This window comes from Gadus morhua, chromosome 21 (genome assembly GCF_902167405.1).
Source record: "Gadus morhua chromosome 21, gadMor3.0, whole genome shotgun sequence".
Classification (NCBI taxonomy): Eukaryota; Metazoa; Chordata; class Actinopteri; order Gadiformes; family Gadidae; genus Gadus; species Gadus morhua.
The window spans coordinates 5,295,910-5,316,733 of NC_044068.1; the positions used below are offsets into that span (position 1 = coordinate 5,295,910).

Sequence of the window (20,824 nt, forward strand, 5' to 3'; positions counted from 1 at the left end):
TTCCAAATCCACATGTATTCAAAATTGCCTTTCTTTCTTCACCATGAATATTCCCCCCAACGCAGACATATTTCATCTGACCTTTTTGCTAATGCGATTCTTCTTCACAGTTGGCTCCCGTTAATGTTGAATCTGTAAGCGCCCCCTCCTGGTGTAAATTGGCGTTGAGTGATGAGAGGAGTTGGCCAGCTGGGGTACAGGTATACGGTAATGCAGTGTTCTGGTATTTACTGCAGTGGGTTCACAGTTAAGTGCAGAGTTAGAATGGAGGTGCAGCAGGGAACTGTGCTGGATAGTTTTGTTCAGCCATCAGAAAATACTATTGTTAATACAAAAACCGACTATGCAATGCGTCGTATCTATCTCTGAACATTTCGATTCATGTGAGTGATCTCGCGATGTACCTTCTGCTGTTGCTAAGCGTTTAGCTGATTTGATAAGGTATGCCAAAACACGACAAATATATCACTCTCGTTTAACTCTTAATTGTTCTTGAGTATGAAACCTGCCAACACTTTAAGCTTTCGGTTTATCCATCCAAAATAAGAGATCACAAAATAAAATGCTTTTATTTGATTTAATACTTGAATTCAATTCGCGTGCAGCACTCTAATACTTAAACTCATGCTACGGGATTCATCTCTGAAGCACTACTCGGAGCCCGGTCCCCCCCCCCCGCCCCCCATCGCTGGCGTAGATCACACCTAAAGAGAACAAGCTATCCACGGACCATAACCATGCACTCTCCTTCTGGTCTAGCGTCACGCTCTTACTTTGAAAGAACACGATTTCACAACTCCAACAGAACCAACTGACCCAAGAGTAAAGTAGTGGGTGACGGACTGCAATTACCTCCGCCTGCTTGCTTCCCAGCGTCTCCTGGTGAAGACAAACCCTTCCAACACCCACATCTCTCCTTAGATGGGTTCTTTTGTTCCAACAGAAGAGAATATCATAAAAAAAACAAAAAAAAACAGCTTTTCTACATCTAGGGGTTTGGAACGGTTTGTTTTGAAACAATTCCCTGAAATAATAAGCTGTGTACTATCTCTGGATGCATACATAGGTTATGGACATCACAGCAAACAGCGAGCAAATACAGAGGATATTGTGGCCATGAGTAATGACTGATTTCAACAGCTTTGTATACAACGGCTAGCTGAATGGGAGAGGGTGCTTTATGTGTTCGGGAGATGGTACAATATGTATGCTTCGCTGAATGGGAGGAAATGAGTCCTCTGTGCACATTAATGTGTTGTGTGTGCTTGTATGTGTGTGTGTGTGTGTGTGTGAGTGCGTGTGGGTGTGTGTGTGTGTGGCATTGTGTATGTGTGTGTGAGTAGGGGGATCTATGCATGTAAATGGATATATCTGTGTCTATGAATGCATAGCGTGTGTGGGGTGTCTGTTAATGGTTGTGCGCGAGTGCATGCTCATGTGTCTCTCTGTGTGTTTGTGTACATATATGTGTGTGTGTGTGTGTGTGTGTTTGTGTGTGTATGTGGTCATTTGTTTGGGTGCGTGTTTGCATGCGCATGTGCGTGTTTGTGAGTGTGTGTGTGCGCGCATCTGTGTGCTTGCGTATCCTTGTGCATGTATATGTGCATAAAACACATATGTGTGTGTGTGTGTGTATGTGTAAATATATATTTGTGTGTGTGTTTATGTGTACATTTGTGTGCCCATGCACACGTGTGTGTGCTTGTGTGTCCTTGCGCATATTTACACTCTTAACAGACGTGTGTGTGTGTGTGTGTGTGTGTGGGGGGGGGGGGGGGGGTGGTTGTGCATTTCTGGGGCTTGCGGTGTTGAACGATGTCGAGAGGAGATCATTAATTGCTGGTGGCCCCCTGTGTCCAACCAGGGCCGGCGTTGGGGGCTTACTGGAGTCAATGGCATTAGCACTGCGCTCGTTTGGGGCCCCGGGGTCTTGTTCCTAAGCCTCCTTTGTTTTAGGCTGCAGCCTTGCGTGAAGCTTCTTTACCCTGAATCATTCCCCCCCCCATCCTTAGAGTCCACCGCTACTGAATTTGTCCCGTAATGGCGAGACCACGAGATAAGAAACAAATGAGAGAGAGAGAGAGAGGGGATGGAGAGAGAGAGAGAGAGAGAGAGAGAGAGAGAGAGAGAGAGAGAGAGAGAGAGAGAGAGAGAGAGAGACTTCACTCGTTTCGTCAATGGAATATGTGTTTCAGATACCAATAAATCCCTTTTAATTGACACGGACGGACAGAAGGCCAAATGTGCTGCCTTGTTTAGAGGGGGGGTTTTGGGGGGGGGTCTGCGGTGTGTATTCAGGCCTACACTCTGCCTAATCCTCCCAGTGCGCTGTTAGAATGGGCTCTGTGTGTGCTCATTAGCACTAGCATTGGGAGGCTGGGGAGATGGAGAGCTACCAGCCCGGTTCCATGCAGCGCGCCACTGCTGCTGTGGACCGGTCCACAGAGAGACACCCCCTACGGCAGAGAAAGACACTGCTACACCCCCACACACACACACACACACACACACACACCCCGCCCCACACACCCTAGTTTGCTTCCCTCCAATCATATCATAAGTGAACCCTCCAAATAAAAGTAACTCAAACACAAACCACTCTGATCATTGTAAAGCAAAAGGATGGCTCTCGTTCAGTTTGCTATGCATCATTGTGTGTGCTGGGAAAGGGCTGTGCAATCTGAGGAGGTTAGCCGCAAATGTCTTTAACTGGCAGAGGAATTATAGAGCCTCTCCAAATTCTCTTTTTGGGTGGTGTTGGCGGCGGTGGGGGTGGAGGTGGTGGTGGTGGTGTTTGGGATTTATTGTGGAGCGGTTGGCAGTGAGCCACAGGAGAACCATCAAAAAAGCCCAGAGAGCCCTAAGCGATTTTGACCAAGCATGAAGAGGAAAAAAAGGTACCAATCTACCTGCCTGGCAATTAAGATGGAGAAAAACTCACTGGGGGGGGAGAGAGAGAGAGAGAGGGAGAGGGAGAGGGAGAGGGAGAGGGAGAGAGAGAGAGAGAGAGAGAGAGAGAGAGAGAGAGAGAGAGAGAGAGAGATGTTTTCTTCTATGGCATGGCAGCCGTTGCATACAAAGGGTTGTGTACTTGAACTGCAGCTCTATCTGTTGCTGCGCTCTGACTAAATTTAGATATGTTTTTCTGCAGTCTTTTTGATGGGCTAGACAGACAGGAATGGTGCCAACAATGTCCCTTGAACAGCAAATGTTTTATTCCACCGATTCAGCCGTGTGACTCATCCGTGGCTCATGGAAACACCAGAGATTTCGGGTTTCTCGAATTTCCTTGAGTTTCATTGCATCAAATATTGACACAAAACAGAAACAGAGGGCTTGGTGTGTCACCGTAGCCCCCCCCGGAACCCCGGACCCCCTGACCGTCTGACCACCTGAGCACATGACAGGGAGAAGTGGGTCAAGAGGATAGATCTGGTCGGATTGGTTGCGCGGGGGAGTGTATCCTTCACCTGGCGATGGGGTGCTTTGATGTGGTACAAAACGAACCTCAGAGGCTTGCGGACCCGGGCTTATCTCTAGGGTCAGACCAGATGAAACGGACGGAGAGAGCACAGGCTCCTGCTTTGTATCAGGTTGGGATACATGATCGGTGCGGTGTGTTTTTTCCTCACACTGCGGATGGACTACATCTGGAAATGAAAGGTCACAGCCTTAGAGAGACGGATTGACTGTACCGCTAGCCTGTAAAAGTTGGAGAACGACTTTTGTCCGACACAGAAATATTTACAAAAAAAGTCCGACATCCTTGAGTTCTCTGTGTACCTTCGCTGCAGTCCCATTCTCGATGGGGCTGGCCCTCTGATCTTACATTCTCTATGATGGAGAATACTGGAACACCATGTGACCACAGCTCCACACTCTGGAGAGCTTAAACCCGGTCCATAGCTGAGGAATAAAAGCTTGACTGGAGAGCCAGCACCAGGCTGAAGATACAGAGACACGACCTAGGCAGGGTCACAAGCCATTCCTTTGACTTCTACAAAGACTTTGGAATAAAGTAAACGCCTAAACTACTGTGATTGAACTGGCCGTTTCTTTACGGTCCAACACAATGTAGTCATAAGGTTTTATTAGTCATCATTTTAATGGTGTTCAAATTCTGGAGTCGATTTTACTTTTCATAATTCCCTTTACTGATTGAGTCAAACTATAACCTTTCCATTATGTTGTTAAACTCTTATTACTTATCACCGCATCATAACAATAAAGAACTTGGAACCGCTATTATCAGCAAAACTGCAACTCAAAGAGGGCCCACTCACGCAATACCATTATGCTCTGATAAATCGAGACTATCCAGTGATATATCTGTTTAAGTCCATTATTGATGACGTGGTAAAAACACAGATTTGTTTTAAAGTGGCAATCTCGAAGATTTCCGTTTGTTGTCTTTGGCGACACCTATGGCGATAAGCGGTAATTGTTCCCACAGATCCCAACGGTGCCACCATTGACACCCAGTTCATAGCGTTCATAATACTCCAAATGCAAGGGGTTTCGTCGGTATACAATAAACATTGTGCTTCTTCATTCAGCGATAGAAACCAACTTAACCAACATTTATTTTCAAGAAAATCCTCGAAACTGCCTTTTTGGAAATAAATCCAGGTAAACCTCATGCTAACATCCTTGATACCATTTTCTTCCCTTCTCCACAGCACCCCCAAGCGTGCGCATCGTACACTCAGGTCATGCTTGTAACGTGGAAGAGGAGCGGCACACAGAGAGGGTCTACACCATCCGCGAGGGGGAAACTCTGGAGCTCACCTGCCTGGTCACTGGCCACCCCCGGCCTCAGGTAAGGTCCCCCGCTTCTCAACGGTCATTTAGCTGCAGGGGCTTTTAGCCTCAGCGACTTTATGGAGGTAGATCTGTCATTAAAGGGCCGTACCAGTCTGGGTGATCCAACCAATGTGATCGTCTGGCTTCTCTGAAAAATCTGTATCCAATATCTGTCCCTCCAGAAAAATGCGATTATGCGATCGCATAATTCAATGCATAATCAGCCAAAGTCCGCATATTCATGTGGGGGCTGCATTTTTTTAAAATATGCCGCGCTTTCACCGCATAAATTGCAGATTTCCGCGCAAAATATGCGGGGCTTGCTTGATTTCATAATCCCCGCATTTTCGTTGCAAAAAAGTCACATATATTTTAGCAGAAAGTGTTGAAAATGTTGCGTTTACTTCACGAAAGACCAGCCATTTCCCCCTGTTGCCATGGGAACGTTAAGAATTGACGTAATTATGCGACGTGAATGTCATCGGAAAGGAAGAAAAATGTCATTGCATAAAATTGCATAAATATGCCGCATATTTCATCGCATTTTTTAAGAAAACGTGCCGCAAAATCAAGGATTTTTGGCTGCAACAATCACAAAAAAATGCTGTGTTTTTCTGGGGGGACTGCAATATTGGGTTATGGATGTACAAATACAGTATGTCAAATCAGCCTTGTTGTTTAGACTTTAAGCCCAACCCGAAATGTAAACAACATCAGTAGTACCTTAGTCCTGGTGATATGTCATTGCAGTGCAAAGTACTCGTACGGCCACAAACACTGCCAACGTAACCCGCATTGATTACAAGAGTGAAAGGGACAACGGCATTGTTTGCATTAGCGCCGTCACAATAAATGCTCTTTGGCAGAGTTGGTACAACAAAGTAATTTTGACAAACGATGTCGGTAACGGATGTTGAAGTGAAGCCAGGAGAGACACTATGATGGTTTGATCAGCCAGAGAGGTGTTGTCCTTCAAGGAGCAGGTAAGGGAGTTAGGGGCCCTCACACTTAAGCATGCTCACAGGTTACGCCGCTGACATTGTGACGATCGATACCTGTTTTGGCTGAGAGCCGAAGCCCCTACAGCCACTTCTCCATCCTGCCCTGCTGAATCACCGTCAACCCCAAGGAATGATTAATGAACATCTGCCATCGTGGCAAATCAGGGCTAATCAACACACTCCTTGATCATGAAGTGACTATATGTATTATCGCCATGCGCCAAGTTTTTTTCCGGAGTAGCTCTGCGGAGAGTTTTGTTCAAGCGAGGCCAACTTAGCAGCACGGCGAGGGTGTTTGCACTAAATCAGCTTAAAAGTTTAATCCTCCAATTATTGACGGTTTAGATTTCATTGTGCGTCTGCATATTCATGTCGGGGAGCCAGCGAGGCTAATGAGAACGAGAATGTGGAAACAAAACCTGCCGATTATCTGCCAAGTCGACGTATAAGGACTGTTGGTGTGAAAGCGTAGGAGGGATGGGGGTGTAGACCACGGACCCAAAGCGATTCTCGTCCCGACTTTGTATGCAGGAAGGGGAGGTGTTTCGCCATGGAAGTCATGAACACATTCGTTCAAAACGGATCCCCTGTTCCCGGCAGGGTGTGACTGTGGCAATCGCTAGGAGCATACGCCCCTGGAAGATATTGGGTGAACTCTGTGCCCTGCTCCTCACAACTTCCTGAATCTGTTTACACTGTTATGATGTTAGTTTCATGACTTTGGTTGTGAGTTTAGTGTCTCTTCACTCATTTCGGAAAATGGGATAAAAATGTAATAACCCAGCCTGGGGATGGTGGGATGTATCAATAGTGATGTAGTATTATGAGATTATATATTGTCTGGAGTTGTGTTGTGACCAGGCTCTGTAACTTCCTCAGTGCAGCCATCACTGTGGCTGCAAATTAGATTTTCTCGCCTTTTTCCCCACCGTACAATATTGATTTAGAGAGCAAATATCCTTGGGTTGATTGAGCAGTATGCCGGATGGGTTTTGTTCTTTGGACACTCTTAATTCCAAATAATTCATAGCGAAATTGATGGCTTCAGCGAAGAAGTCACGGATACGTCTGAACAAAAGTTATGTCGGTAAAGAGGTCACACATTGCCGTTTAAATGTGCTAAATTCAAGTTAGCCATTGTTCTGAACTTTTATAGGTCGTACCATATGCATGATTTGGGATGTTCGTCACATGACACACATTTCTAATCAGTAAGTTCTAAAGCTAAATGTCAAAAGCATAAACTTTATTCCAAAGCTACTTACACTGAATAAAGATGCATTAATTAAGGAGTAGGTGGGCGAACATGTGGCTAATTTTTTATGAATAATATGAAAATATTTAATTGACTTGCCACTCAATTGACACTTAACAGTCTCGTTTGATGCAAAAACCATGGAAAACGAGATGGAATCTAATGGGCTCAATGACCTAAAGTAAATGGGAAAATAACTCCTCCCAATTATGACAGTTAATATGTTCCGCCCTTTGATCAATAATGCACGACCACTCGCTTGCTTGTCCCGTCTGCCAGACAGAAGAAAAACACGATCCCGTCATCCAATTGATCATATTTCACTCGCGGCCTCTGTAATTAGTCTTAAAGGCTCTGATACATCAACCCTCGGTTGCCGGGGACGACAACTCCAAAGCCATCGACTCCGTCTTCCCTCTTAATTAGATTCCCATCGAAGGGGGGTAAAACAAAATGAGAGAGAGAGGAGGAGAGGGGATGAGGACGGATGATCAAAGTGGGTCCACGACAGTGGCAGGGGGAGAAGGATTTCCTTTGGATCACAGTCATTACAAGAAGCCGGTCTTGGCTCCCCTGGCAAGAGGGCAGAGACTTCCGGATTCTTCTAGACCTTCTGATTGTGTCGGCTCAGGCCTTTCTGTTGAGATGAGGTTTTGCTGTGGCGGCGGTGGTGGTGGTGGTGATTGAGCATTGAATCACACCAGGGGTTGAGAACTCATCATCACTGCGAATAAATGCAAATTAAAAAATAATGCAATTCAATCCATTCTTTGATAATCTGTTTGTTGTTTTACGTTAATCCTTGGAGTTGTTTTTCAGAGAGGAAAAATATGTTTTTAATTAATATGTTTTTTATTACTATTTTAACGTTCTGTACTTTTATTTTGATTAATCTCGTGATAGTCCAAACAATCTATAATATGGTCTTATTATTAACAATTGTTCTAAAGTACTAAATGCTAATTTGACCTATTCCCTTTACTGATCTAGCTAAACTCAAACTTTTCTGTTATGTTGTTAAACAGTTTATTTTATGCCTGCGTGTTATCCTTTCGGCACGTAATAACAATAAAGAACTTCAAAAATCGCTTTTATCAGCAAAAAGCTGCAATCCACAGAGGACCCTCCCACGCAACAGTGTTATGCTCTCGTAAAACGTGACGAACCAACAATAGCTCTTTTTTTCCCGTCAATTATCGCCAAGTGGCGTACGGCCATATTCCCCAAATGTGACTTCCTGTCGCTCCCTTGACAATACACGGACCGGGAAGTGTTGTGCCCGGAATAGGAATTCGCTCTACACAAGGCCCCACCGTGTCCTATACGGAAAACAGGGACCTTGGTTTCATTCTGAACATGTCCATCAATATGCACACTGTTTAAACGACCTAGGCTCCCCCTGGGCATCCCCGCTGATGCTATCTCTGGATCAGCTCCAGCACACAGTGGTCTCACCACAGTGGGTCTCTCTCTCTCTCTCTCTCTCTCTCTCTCTCTCTCTCTCTCTCTCTCTCTCTCTCTCTCTCTCTCTCTCTCTCTCTCTCTCTCTCTCTCTCTCTCTCTCTCTCTCTCTCTCCGTCTGTCTCTCGCTTGTCCGTCTCTCACTCATCTCAGAGGAGAGAAACACATTTTTTTTACCAAAAGGGAAAGCTATGCATTTGAGAACCTGCGTTTTAAAAAAAATCACGTTCACACCTGAATACAAATCATATGCACACCGAGGCACAGGCACACTCACACCCACGCACGGAAACATATACATTTAAGCACACACGCGCAGTAGAAGACAGCCATACCCAAACATACCATTACCATTCTCACCTTGCTTGTCAAATAAATATATGTTCTTGTCAGTCGTCGGAGCTCCCTGCATTATGTGCTTTCCTGAGGCTGCCGTGTAGTGCTGGACTTTCAAGGTATTATTATGGGATGTCAGGGGAGATTGGCTGCGTTTGCACCTGGAAGGCATGCAAGACTTTCTCACAATCCACGGTTCAGGTCACACAAAGGACTTTTTCGCTACAGAGCTATCGGCTATAAAAGAATACGGAGGATAGAAAGTCCTGGCTTACCGTCTCTATTATAACATAAATAAATACATTAAGGTTTCCACATCGTCGGAAAGTTTACTGTACTGAAAAGTCGACTTCCTGTCGATAAGCCTATTTCACATTTTACAAATTATTAGCATGTGTTCCTCATTCCACCCCACACCCACTTTGTTCTGGCTGGAGGTGTTTGTCACTTTGCAGATAGATAGACAGATGATAGATTAATACTTTATTGATCCCAAGGGGGAAATTCAAAGTCACAGTAGCTTGAACACGTAACACACAACATAAACAAGATGATAACATAAAGTATCCACATGGATAATTTGGACGATAAAAGATATGCTAAGGTGCTCTTGGTCTTTGTGTGTCAAGATTGTCTTGCAAATAAGTAAGCACGTACACACTGCAATATCCAGACCCTTTGTGGCTGTCATACTGCAGAAATAACACGCCTGGCTTCCATCCACTGTGTCCACACCACCGTGTTTGTGGAGCTAGCTCCGGTACGTAGCACCGGCAAGCGGCCACGACAGGGGGTCCGGGGGAGTACATATGAGATGACCCTCCCTGACCCGAGGTCATGTTCTGTCACACACACCTATATACGCCATCCCTCCGGGAGTGTGGACACAGAGATTAGTGTTGATCTCTTGGACAAAGCTGTCTCAAGCCCCCCTGCTAGGCTCTGTGAACACACCCAGACTAGTTAGTACGACTGAAGTGTTGTGCTTCACTCTTTTCCTAAGGGTGGGCCTGTGCGTGGTTTTTTGATGGGCTTTGTTTGTTGGCTTATACCTAAAGAGGGAGGGAAGAGACAGAAGGAGAGTGGCTTGAGGGAGAGAGGGAACGATTTGTAGCATAGGACCACAGCTTCGGAACAAACCTGGGTTCAAACATTTATTGATGTAGGCTAATATTTATATTTTTATCAGCGTAAACAACAGTGTAAACAACAGCCATTGCCAGCAAGCAATCCCTTTTATTCTATATTTTTGTTTTAACAACGTTTTATCGTCTTTAATTTCTGTGGGCTGTGATATTTTCATGTTTTCATCCCTGGGGAGCCTGTGTAGGCTAACAGATTTGATGTCGGGGTGATATCCTTTTTTGGGGGGGGGGGGGGGAATCTGGGCGAGCTCCCCGTTGCTTCCCTCTGATCGCTTGATTGTCATGCTCGGCCACACTTTGCTGCACCATCACGCCTCACACACAGACTCCCGCCCGCTGCCTAAAAGAAAAAAGATGGCGAGCAATTAGAGCGCCGTCTGTAGTTAGGACGCGCTCAGCGGGCGCCACGAGAGGTTCGCAGAAGACTCGTGCGGTGGCATATGATCGCTGCATAACGCCGGACGCTCGGCGCATTTTAATTAGCTCGAGCAACCGGCGCTGTGTCTTCGCGTGTGTGTTTGTGCGTGTGTGAGTGTGTAAGTGTACGCGCGTGCGTGTGTGTTTGTGTTTGGAAAACGCTACTGGGAATTTCTGTTGGACACCAAACTAGGCGATGTTCTCGTTTACATGTAAGCAAATGTTGACCTTTCTTTGGGGATGCTGCCCACTTATGAGGGATTGGCTTTGTTATTTTAATTGCAATGGGGTTGGCTTTGTTTCACCCGGGGAACGAAGTGCAGCAGTGTTGTCAGTGCTCTGCTCCCAACGAATTCGCTGATGTTCAACTTCTAACGTGCCGTGTATATTGAATATATTAATTGCACCAAAGTGAATACGTTTGGCGAATTGAACAGGAATGAAAAAAATTCCATTACCCTGCTGTAACAAAAATCCATAAAATAAATCCATACAGGAACATGTTAACATTCACAACTGCACTTATTATTCCATTATTCCACTTTGCTGTCACAGTTAAATTAATTGTGTAAAATATCAATAACATTAACCCTGTGAGAGTTTAAATTCTATACATATCCACGATTTTATGTGTCATTGCTGCTAAAAAAAACAACATGAAACCCAGTCAGAAAAACCTACATTCTGAATAATTAAAACAAATAAAAGGGAAAAGTAGTACAACATTCATCATGGCGTACTGCAGAATCTTAAATGGTTGAGGCATGAGATCCCTCAACTTGGGGTTTCAAACCCCCCGAAGACAAGCGCAAGATAGCTAGCAGCGAACGATTTGATGCCGTTTTCTCTAACAATCCGTACAGCTAGCCCACGGGAGTACTTTGCTTGAACGTCTTCAGAGTGAGTGTTTTGCTTGCAAGTATTTGGTAGTATTGCTTGCTGGAGTGTCACTAAATGTTGCCCTGCCCTAGTTTTGTTTCACAGCTTGAAAACAAGAGCGGTTCAATGCTGTTTGAATAATAATGCAGACGAGTGTAACCCTAACAATGGCCCAAACACATATACTACTATAGCATCGCAGATGTGTGTATTTGGCGAAGGCGCCTTACCTTGGCCCCTGCCAATGGAGGTCTATGCCAATCTTTCTTCCCTTAGGCATCAACACAATGCTTGAGCAGGAGAAAAACACAAAATACTCTAACCTTGCCCTGAACTCTTCAACGGTGCAAGTCATTTCCACATTTCCAGTGTAGTCTAGTTCAACCGATAGAGCATTGCTTTAACACTGCTGGGTTTAGGGCTTTGTGTCCCACCGGGGCCACCCATGTGCATATGTATGAAAGCGTCCAGCAAATGGCCTTTAGTATTATTATTTTATGCCTCCATGGTTATGTTTTTAATTGTATGCTTTATTCGTAGGCATTAGGAGGCGTCGGTAAAACGCATAAACCCCCTCTCTGTGTAACTCCACCATGCACTGAAGCGCTACGAAGGAGCCCCAATTAGCATATAACCGAGCCGGCAGCACCTCTTAGATCCACAGTGTTTGCATTGTGCTACGGGAAGTGGCAAGGGTCATACAGTTCTCACCAGGCACTATCACACGAGCGCGAATGGAAAAAAAACAAAGCAAAACAAAGTCAGACAAAAGAGCAAAACGGGGAAAACGGCAGTTTACAGGACGGAGGGTCGACCTCTCGCATATAAGCGTGTGCGACCACCGCGTCAAACACAAAGGGGCCATTTTCTTCCCTTTGGAAAAAGCGGAAGGGTGTTTAAACCCCCGTCCCCCCGTCCCCCTTCTTAGTGTCACTCTGAGAACGTATGAACGTATTTACGTATGAACGTATTTATTGATAGTGCACTTTCCCACCGAAACTCAAAGCTCCTCGCACACAAAAGAAAGTGGAGGTGTGGAGTGGTGGCGTAAGCTGGAGGAATATTGAATTCTGCTGAGGTCGACGTTAACCTGTATCCCATTTGTGTTTTATCCCAGATGCGGGAGTTGGATGGCAGGAATGGGGTGGGGTGGAGGGGGGGGGGGGAGAGCTGCAAAGCACTGTAGAGGAGTGACAGAGCATTGGAGAACTTTGCTGTATATAATTTATGCTCATAACCTATTTAGCGCTGCGGCTTGTTTTGCTGAAGCTAAGCTGTTCTTGGTTGCCATAATGGGGCCTTTGGTTTTTGCATCTTATCATTTGCTGAGTGTGGAGGCTGCGGGATGTTTATGCGGGTCTCTAAGAGAGAGGAAACGCATGTGCAAAGTATCCATAGCAGCTCATGAAAGAAAATGGCACGGATAAAAACATCAGAAACATACACAAACAAAATGCTCTTTCGGTCCAAATGGACGGTAAGTCCTGCTCTGGTCTGTTTGTTGTTCTACCAAACAAACAACCGACTTCACAGGTAATAGTTGTGTGAAGCCGTAGCATCAGCCAAGGCAGAAAGGACCACGGTGTGTCCACCATGTCTACAGCACAGCAGGCCCAGCCAACCCTGATCCCCATTTGCTGGAAGTCGCTTTAGACAAAGTACCTGCTGAATATTAAACAGGAGTCAACATTTACTGCACCGTAATTCTCCCTGGCCTGGGACAAAAGTTCTAACGATAAACATGATGGGGTCGTCAGGTTGTTGCCAAGGCCCCTTTCTTTCGCCCATTCCAATTTTAATATGCTTTTGAAAATGACCAACCGGTTGCGCGGTAAATCTTCCCCGGGGTGCGGTACCAAAAAAGAAACGACAGTGCAAACACAATCACCCCCAAACAACCTCCGCCTCCCAGGCTCCCGGAGCAGTGATACCCACATTCCATTTGATGCTATCTCCTTTAAAATAGGATGCTATCGGTGTCCATGGCGATGCTATCGCCATCCACCTGCATTGAGATATTGGTTTCCAATCCACAGTCCGCCTCCCCCCCCCCCCCTCCCCCCCACCACCCACCTGGACAGAGAGATGTGAGACGGTGCAGCCAAAGCCAGTCCATCTGGGGCTTACTTAGGGGTGGAGAACGATGCATGGAGCTCCATCGCTCAGTGTCTCCATCTGTGTGTGTGTGTGTGTGTGTGTGTAAGTCTAAGTGTGTGTGTGTGTGTGTGTGTGTGTGTGTGTGTGTGTGTGTGTGTGTAAGTCTAAGTGTATGTGTGTGTGTGTGTGTGTGTGTGTGTGGGAGTGTTTAAGTGTGTGTGTGTTTGTGTAGTTGTGTGTCTTTGTGTGTGTGTGTGTGTAGTTGTGTGTCTCTGTGTGTGTGTGTGTGTGTAGTTGTGTGTCTTTGTGTGTGTGTGTGTGTGTGTGTGGGTGCCTGGCCCCCGGGCCCGGGGGTTGTAGTGCTACCTGCTCCGTGCTGTATGCCTCTAATGAGGGCGGAGGACGGACATGATGGAGAGTCAATTACAAGCCCATGTTGGGGAGTATCACCGTTTCACCTTTCATTACGCCTGGCTGCCATAGGCTAACTAGGTCTCATCAGTTAGCGTGAAGTCGCCGAGAGGAGGTGGCTGGTGGTGGGGTGGTGGGGGGCTGGGGGGGATGGTCAGCCTCCTGGGAAACGGAAGAGAATTAAAAGAGGACGTCTTAGTCGATCGTCTGCCTGTCTCGTATCGGCGAGATGGTTGGGGTTGGATGGCGCCCGTGGGCGGGGTCTGAAGGGGACATCGCGAACCGTGTGCGGCCGTCACCTCACACGACGCAGTGCGCCACGATGTATCGTGCACGTGCGTTCTTATTGGCTCTTCGATGTCTGTTTGATTGTGTTGTGAACACATTTATATTCATTTATCAAAACGGATCATACGAAGTGTGGGGGCTTTCAGGGGGCACATTTATAATAAACTCATGAATCATCGGAAAGGCAAAAGAATTATAATAAATAAAATAATAAGCAGAAATTCCTGAAAAAAAGGTCCTCCTAAACATCAGCCTGCGGCCGATCAGTTAATGCGTGCTCAGCTAGGAGCAGAGGTCAACGGACGCTGACTGTTTCTTCACACCATTGCTTCCGAGCTCACTCAGCCTGTTCCTGCCGCCCTCTCTGTCTCCCTCCCCTTCCAGATCCGCTGGACCAAGACGGCGGGCAGCGTGTCAGACCGCTTCCAGGACTCCAGCGTGTTCAACGAGACGCTGCACATCGCAAAGATCCTGAGGACCCAGGGCGGACGCTACTACTGCAAGGCCGAGAACGGCCTGGGCTCCCCCGCCATCAAGTCCATCCGGGTGGACGTCTACTGTGAGTCGGACTTCCTTGACGGTCGACTTTGAAAACTCTCTATTGACTTCGTGCTAGGCTTTGCTCATCCTGGTGCTGAGATTTCCAAGGAGAACCTGCCATTTAATTTCCTGCCATTTAATTTCCCATTTTATATCCCGCCATTTTATTTCCCGCCCTGTTCCCTGAAGTAAATGATGGCGGGAATCCGGGGAAATTATGATTAATGAGTTCTATGAACAACATCGTAGTTGTGCTCATTTAGGGGCTGGAAGTATGAAACAGCCATGACAAAAGATGGATGCATTTTATTGTGACTTCCTTCCTCAAGGAATATTATCAAGGAGAATTGTACATGTAAAATACAGGGAAAATACATTTTCTAATGGCATACTTGAGTGTAATTGCGCAGAGAAGCAACTAGAAATGAGTCCTTCACACTTCCGACGTAATCACCAGCGTCCCACCATGCTATGTCTATTTTTGGTATCTCCAGCGGAACAAGTAAAGGTCAGATGCTTAGCTTGAGGGCGTCCTAACAGATGTTGTTATGCAGAGGTACACTTCGAGACTTTTTCCTTCCGTGACATAATTAGTCTTGTCAGCAGCAGGGCTGAATAAAACAGGGAAGCGACTTTATATAAACCAGCTCATCGCCGTCGTGCGGAGCCCGGCTCGGAGTGGTGAAGTGACGCAGGACATTCAGTTAGGGGGGGGGGGGTTCGTCCCTAGAGAAGATACCCGTCCTCTCCTGAGAACGTTAATTAAGCTGAGGATCGTTTTTGTTTTCCCTCACATAGCAGAACATCCGCTCCCCTTTTCGGTCCCTTTTGCCCAGAATAAGAAACAAAATGGTGTCGGGGGTCCTCCAGGATGTCCACCGCAGGCGCGGAAATGTTATTCTTGTCTATTGATTTTGCATTGATTGGCTCTATCGTCGGTGAGAACAGGAGACATGCAGCTCCCACTCTGCTCATAACTGAGCCAAGGCGATGAGCGGAACGGCACAGCAGTGTCGAATAACGTGTAAACAAGTATGTTTACATGTACGCCTGAATAAGAGTTAAATGAATCGTGTCAGCGAAGGTATTAAAAGTGACAGTAACCTTACTGCTCCGCGAGGGCATGGCGTTTGACTATTTATAACTGCTGTTCAGTCATTTGCAGACACTTTCATCCTATGTGACTTTAAATGCTTCACATTGGTATCCTGTAGGGACTTGAGTTGTAGCTAAAGCTCCAGTTATTTCCGATCACTGTTGGAGAACAATAATAAAACATCATGATTCCTATAAAAACATCCCTGAACGATTTGACATCTTATTCGGGAGAAAAACCTAGTTCCGGTATTTTGAATAGAGTAAAAAGCTGTGGTAGAAGAGTGACACAGAGCCGGTTAAGATCAAATTGAGAAGGGGGTTGTTATTTCACCGGTGTAAGTGGCTAGCTGCAATCATCCTCAGCAACCATCTGGGTTCGAACCTGCCACCAATCGACCTGGAGTCTCAAACACCCCTTTTCCACCATACTATACGCCTGCCTTTGTCAATGCACACCAGATCCAGAAATAACCACGCGGAGGCACAAAGCAACTCGACGTAACCCAGGACAACAATACCCACCGTACCGGCTCCGCGCCGCACGAGACAACGTCACGGTAATAGATCAGGCCATTAGCGGAACAGCAGCCCGTTCATATTTTCGCGTACGGCACGTGCCTGAGATTACCGCAAACAGTTGGAATGATTAAAGCAATAATGATCAGCCGCGTGCTGCTGCTGTAAGGAAGCCCGGGGGTAAACACCCTCAGCAGGTGTGGAGTCCTCTGTTGTCTCCCGCATCATTAAGGAGCGCCGGTGTGAGGAACGCCGCTGGAGTAGATCTCAAACGCCGTGGACTGTGATAGTAGACGGGGGAAGCGAGGAGGGGAGCCGGGGCGGGGTGGAACACAGGCTCCGCTATCGCTGCCTGTGCAGCCAGTTGTGAGAGAAAAGAGCGTAATAGAAAACGAAAATCTCCTGAGGTCGTCGACGGCGTCTGCACAATGGACGTTTGACACTTGGGGAAGGTGAGGGGGGGGGGGGGGGGGGGGATGCAAAGTGCTTCAATCTCGGTAAGGAGATTGACGTAGAGCCTTTGTCGGATGGCTGTTAGCTTGTGGCGGTGTAGAGAATGAATGAATCCATTTCCTGCGGTAGAAAGTGTGGGAATGGGGTCTGACTTGCCGCACTCTGAGACTTGACAAGAGGGAAAGGTGGGCGAGAGACAGACAGAGAGAGAGAGAGAGAGAGAGACTCGGAGAGAGACAGAGAGAGAGACAATGAATGAGGCATCGTGGTTGCTTCGGAACAGCGTTCGGTATCTCCAGGTCGACATAATCACGCAATCAAACATAATCCGATGTAGGCGCGATAGGTCATGCCGAATTGATTAGGAAGTGATTTGTTTTCAATTCAATCGCATTGCTACTTCAATTATGTGTAATATTCAATATCTCTGTTTAATAAATGACACTGAATGGCTTTAATTGAAAAATAAAGGGAATGCGTGATCTATTAGCCATCAATCTGCTCTGTGGGCGCCCGTTCTCATTTGTTTCAGCGTTCACACTCCTCCACCACTGTAATTCTGTTGTGCACCATGGAGCCTCCGTAATGATAGATATAAATAATTAGCTTGTTTTTCCCTCCTCTTTCAACTGCTGTCTGCGTTGCCGCGGTAATCTCCCCAATACTCCAAGACAAACAGCTCATGTTCTCCCATATTTTCTCTTCATTCGCCTTGGCGTGAGAGAATCAACACACCCCATTATGGCTTCTGATGAATCGCCGGAGCCACAGCCCTGTGTATGGTCATTACGGCACCACAACGCAGCGCGGTTAGTGCAAAGACCCAGCTTGCGATGTCGAGCTGTTGCCGTGTCTTTGATGAGTCCTGCCCGTTCTTCTCTGCGGTGGAGCTGCTGACCCTCGTCCGGGCCTTGTGTTGTATCGTGTGTGTGTGTGTGTGTGTGTGTGTGTGTGTGTGTGTGTGTGTGTGTGTGTGTGTGTGTGTGTGTGTGTGTGTCGAGTGTGTGTGTGTGCACAAAGGTGTGCTTTATTGTGTGTCTGTGTGGGCGAAGGTGTGTGCTCATTATTTTGCGTTGCGTTGCGTTGCACTGGCGCTCTCGACATAAGCCCTGATGTTTTCTCCCGAGAAGCAGCTCAGCCGTCCCCCAGGAGCGAGTCTAATTCACGAGTCTCGCGCAGCGCGTGCTATTTTAGGACTTTTCACAAGGTTGTGTTTTTTTTTTTCAATTATTATTAATTAGCAGGAAATGTGTATGTGTACTTTCTCGGTTTGGAGCTGGACCTCGGAGCTACAGCCACACTTGTGATGATCTGGGCTGTGTCCCTGTACTGGAAACGGTGTGTGTGTACCGTACGTATAGGGGGTGTGAAAAGGCCTTCCGGGGGGGGGGGGGGGGGGGGCGCAGTATGTGGGCTTCTTCCAGGGCAATCTGCCCCCTTTGAGACCCACACGATCGGTCTTCCAAAAAACAACAAAAAACGGAGGTTAATGTTCCCTTCATTTCCGGATCGAATGGGTGCTCCGCTACCAATTTGAATCCTCAACACCGGGAATTGTATTCATGTATGCGCCATGATCAAATCAAAGCGTGCTCTCTGCAACCTTCCCCCTCCTGAAGTCTGTGTCAGGTATTTTTTAGGGCTCAAAGAAGCGAAGGCAGAGCAAACATGAAGGCCGAACTTAGCAAGGCGGAGAAAGAGGTGAAACGGGCGCAGAGAGAATAATTGTCCCGACAACAGCGGTCTACAAATACCGCTATTTTTCCTCTGCAAAGTGAGAGTTTGATTGGTAGTTCCTTTCACCAGAGTTTCGCATGAGGATGCGCATCGGTGGCAGTGAAAAGGCAGTTAACAACCGGCCAGCCAGTGGAGGATATTAGCTACGGTCAAAAGATAACGTATTTCCCGAGCACAGCAGTGCTCTGCTATTCCTGCTGACAGCTATGTTTGTGTTGGTCCCTAGTTTGGTCCGGGGGGATACACTCATTCTCCAAAGTTAATAAAGCACCAAGCCAAACTCCTGGGCTGATCGATACGAAAGCTTAAGACGGCCTCTTGGTTTTTCCTACAGGGCGCACTTGATTTTATTTCATTTTAGCCGCATTCATTTAGTTGCACTCTTTGTCGCGTTGTACCGATAGAACTGATAGAAAGGGCTTGGATTCCGCTCAGCCAGCTAATTATTGCCGAGATATGGGAATAGATTGGATGTCACCTGAGCGTTATATATGTACTTTGTTTTTTAAACATTTCGGGTATCTACAGAACTGCTTTACCTTCTCTCTGCTCGCCTTTCCTCAAGGGAAAAATAAGTTGGTTCGTCGGTTTCTGTTGTGTGTGTGGGCGGGTGTTTGTGAAAACGACAGGGAACAACCTATTTGTATCTCTCCCTCGAGCGAATGGAGCGGCAAAAGAAAGTAACTTTATAGCGTTTATTTTGTGTGTCTTTTTAACGAAGCAAGAAAAATCACAAGTGATCACAGTTGAACGTTCGACTTAAACCCCTTAGGTAGTAACACAGATCAATCTGTCAGTCGTGTTGAGTAACTGCCAATTTGTATCTGTACTTTCTTGTCGTCATGGTAATCGTCAAATGTTCATAACTTTAAATACACAGTGTAATTATTATTTTTATTATTATCTATTATCTTCCTGGCGATAAGCGAGAAAGTAAACAATTACATGTTTCTAATGTAGCTTGAGATAAAAACATTGGTTTGTCTCACACACAGTAGGTGTGTAGTTCCACAACCTTTCAACATCACGAGCAATATCCGACTCCGAGAATAGGAAGTAAGCAGTGGCATTGTGAATGATGATTCAACGTAGATAGTGTCTCCTCAGCTTCAGAGCGTCCCTCTTGCCCTCTCCTGTCCTTCAAGACGAGCTTACGTTGGAGAACAATGACTTGGCTATCCCTCAGGTCTCTGTGTTAAGCCTTGCATACCAGCCAACTCTCTAATGGGGGACCCTGAGATTTAAGTTAACTGTGTGTGGGCGGCATGTGTGTGTGTGTGTGTGTGTGTCGGTGTTTGATCGCAACAACGTATAATCGATTTGTCTATTTTTTGTCGACTTGGCTTACTGTCTGTGTGTGTGTGTGTGTGTATCTCTCGGTTGGTTGCGTGTGAGTTTGTGTGTGTTTGTGTTGTGTGTGTGTGTGTTTGTCGGTTGGTTGTTTGTATGTTTGTGTTGCGTGTGTGTGTGTGTGTGTGTGTGTGTGTGTGTGTGTGTCGGTTGGTTGTGTGTAAGTTTGTGTGTGTGTTTGTGTTGTGTGTGTGTCTGTACGTGTGTGTGTGTGCGTGTGTGTTTGTCGGTTGGTTGGTTGTATGTAAGTTTGTTTGTGTGTTTGTGTTTGTGTGTGTGTGTGTGTGTGTGTGTGTCTGTGTGGGTGGACTCCCAGAAATAGCCTCAGCAGCGGCGTCTTCCCCCACGGGGGCCGTGGCCCCCGATGCTTATGCATGAGCGCTCGCCGCAGCGGCGTCGGAGAGGGGCCTTGCCTCTCACGTACGTGTCAGGGGCTTAATGCGCCGTGACACACGCACACCCGCCCGAAAACGCACACACACACTCACACACATACACACGCAGGCATGCGCACGCACAAACGCCCACACGCACACATACACGCGCATGCACACACACACACACACACACACACACACACTGGTCTACATCCCAATGTGTAGCGGTGTGTGAGTGTGTGTGTCACCGTGCGGGTTGCGTGGGGTGGGGGGGGGGGGGGGGGGGGGGGGGGGGGTGGGCGGGGTTTCTCCCCAGTGTGTTTACCTTCCTCTGAGCGTGTCCCGAGAGCAGAGCCGGGGCCGTGCGGACGCTGATGATGTTTGCATAGCGGCGGCGCCGGCTTTAGCTTTATCCACTCACGGCCAACTGGCACTGCAGTGGCCAACCTCTCTCCTGCACGCTCCTGCTGTGTGTGTCCTCTCTCTCTCTCTCTCTCTCTCTCTCTCTCTCTCTCTCTCTCTCTCTCTCTCTCTCTCTCTCTCTCTCTCTCTCTCTCTCTCTCTCCCTCCCTCCCTCCCTCCCTCCCTCTTCATATCCCACTCTCAAGCACTCTTTCTATTTGTCTCTGTAAATGTATCTATTCTCTATCCCTCTGTCTC

General features: G+C 46.9%; 1 protein-coding gene across 1 annotated transcript in view; it reads left to right on the forward strand.

The window, feature by feature from the left end:
• Positions 1–20,824, forward strand: part of LOC115534435 (MAM domain-containing glycosylphosphatidylinositol anchor protein 2) — a gene marked incomplete in the record, with an annotated part of 161,336 nt that overhangs the window by 50,166 nt on the left and 90,346 nt on the right. Inside the window, 2 exon segments of the mRNA XM_030345420.1 lie at positions 4,680–4,819; positions 14,478–14,652. Coding sequence (XP_030201280.1) covers positions 4,680–4,819; positions 14,478–14,652 — 315 coding nt within the window.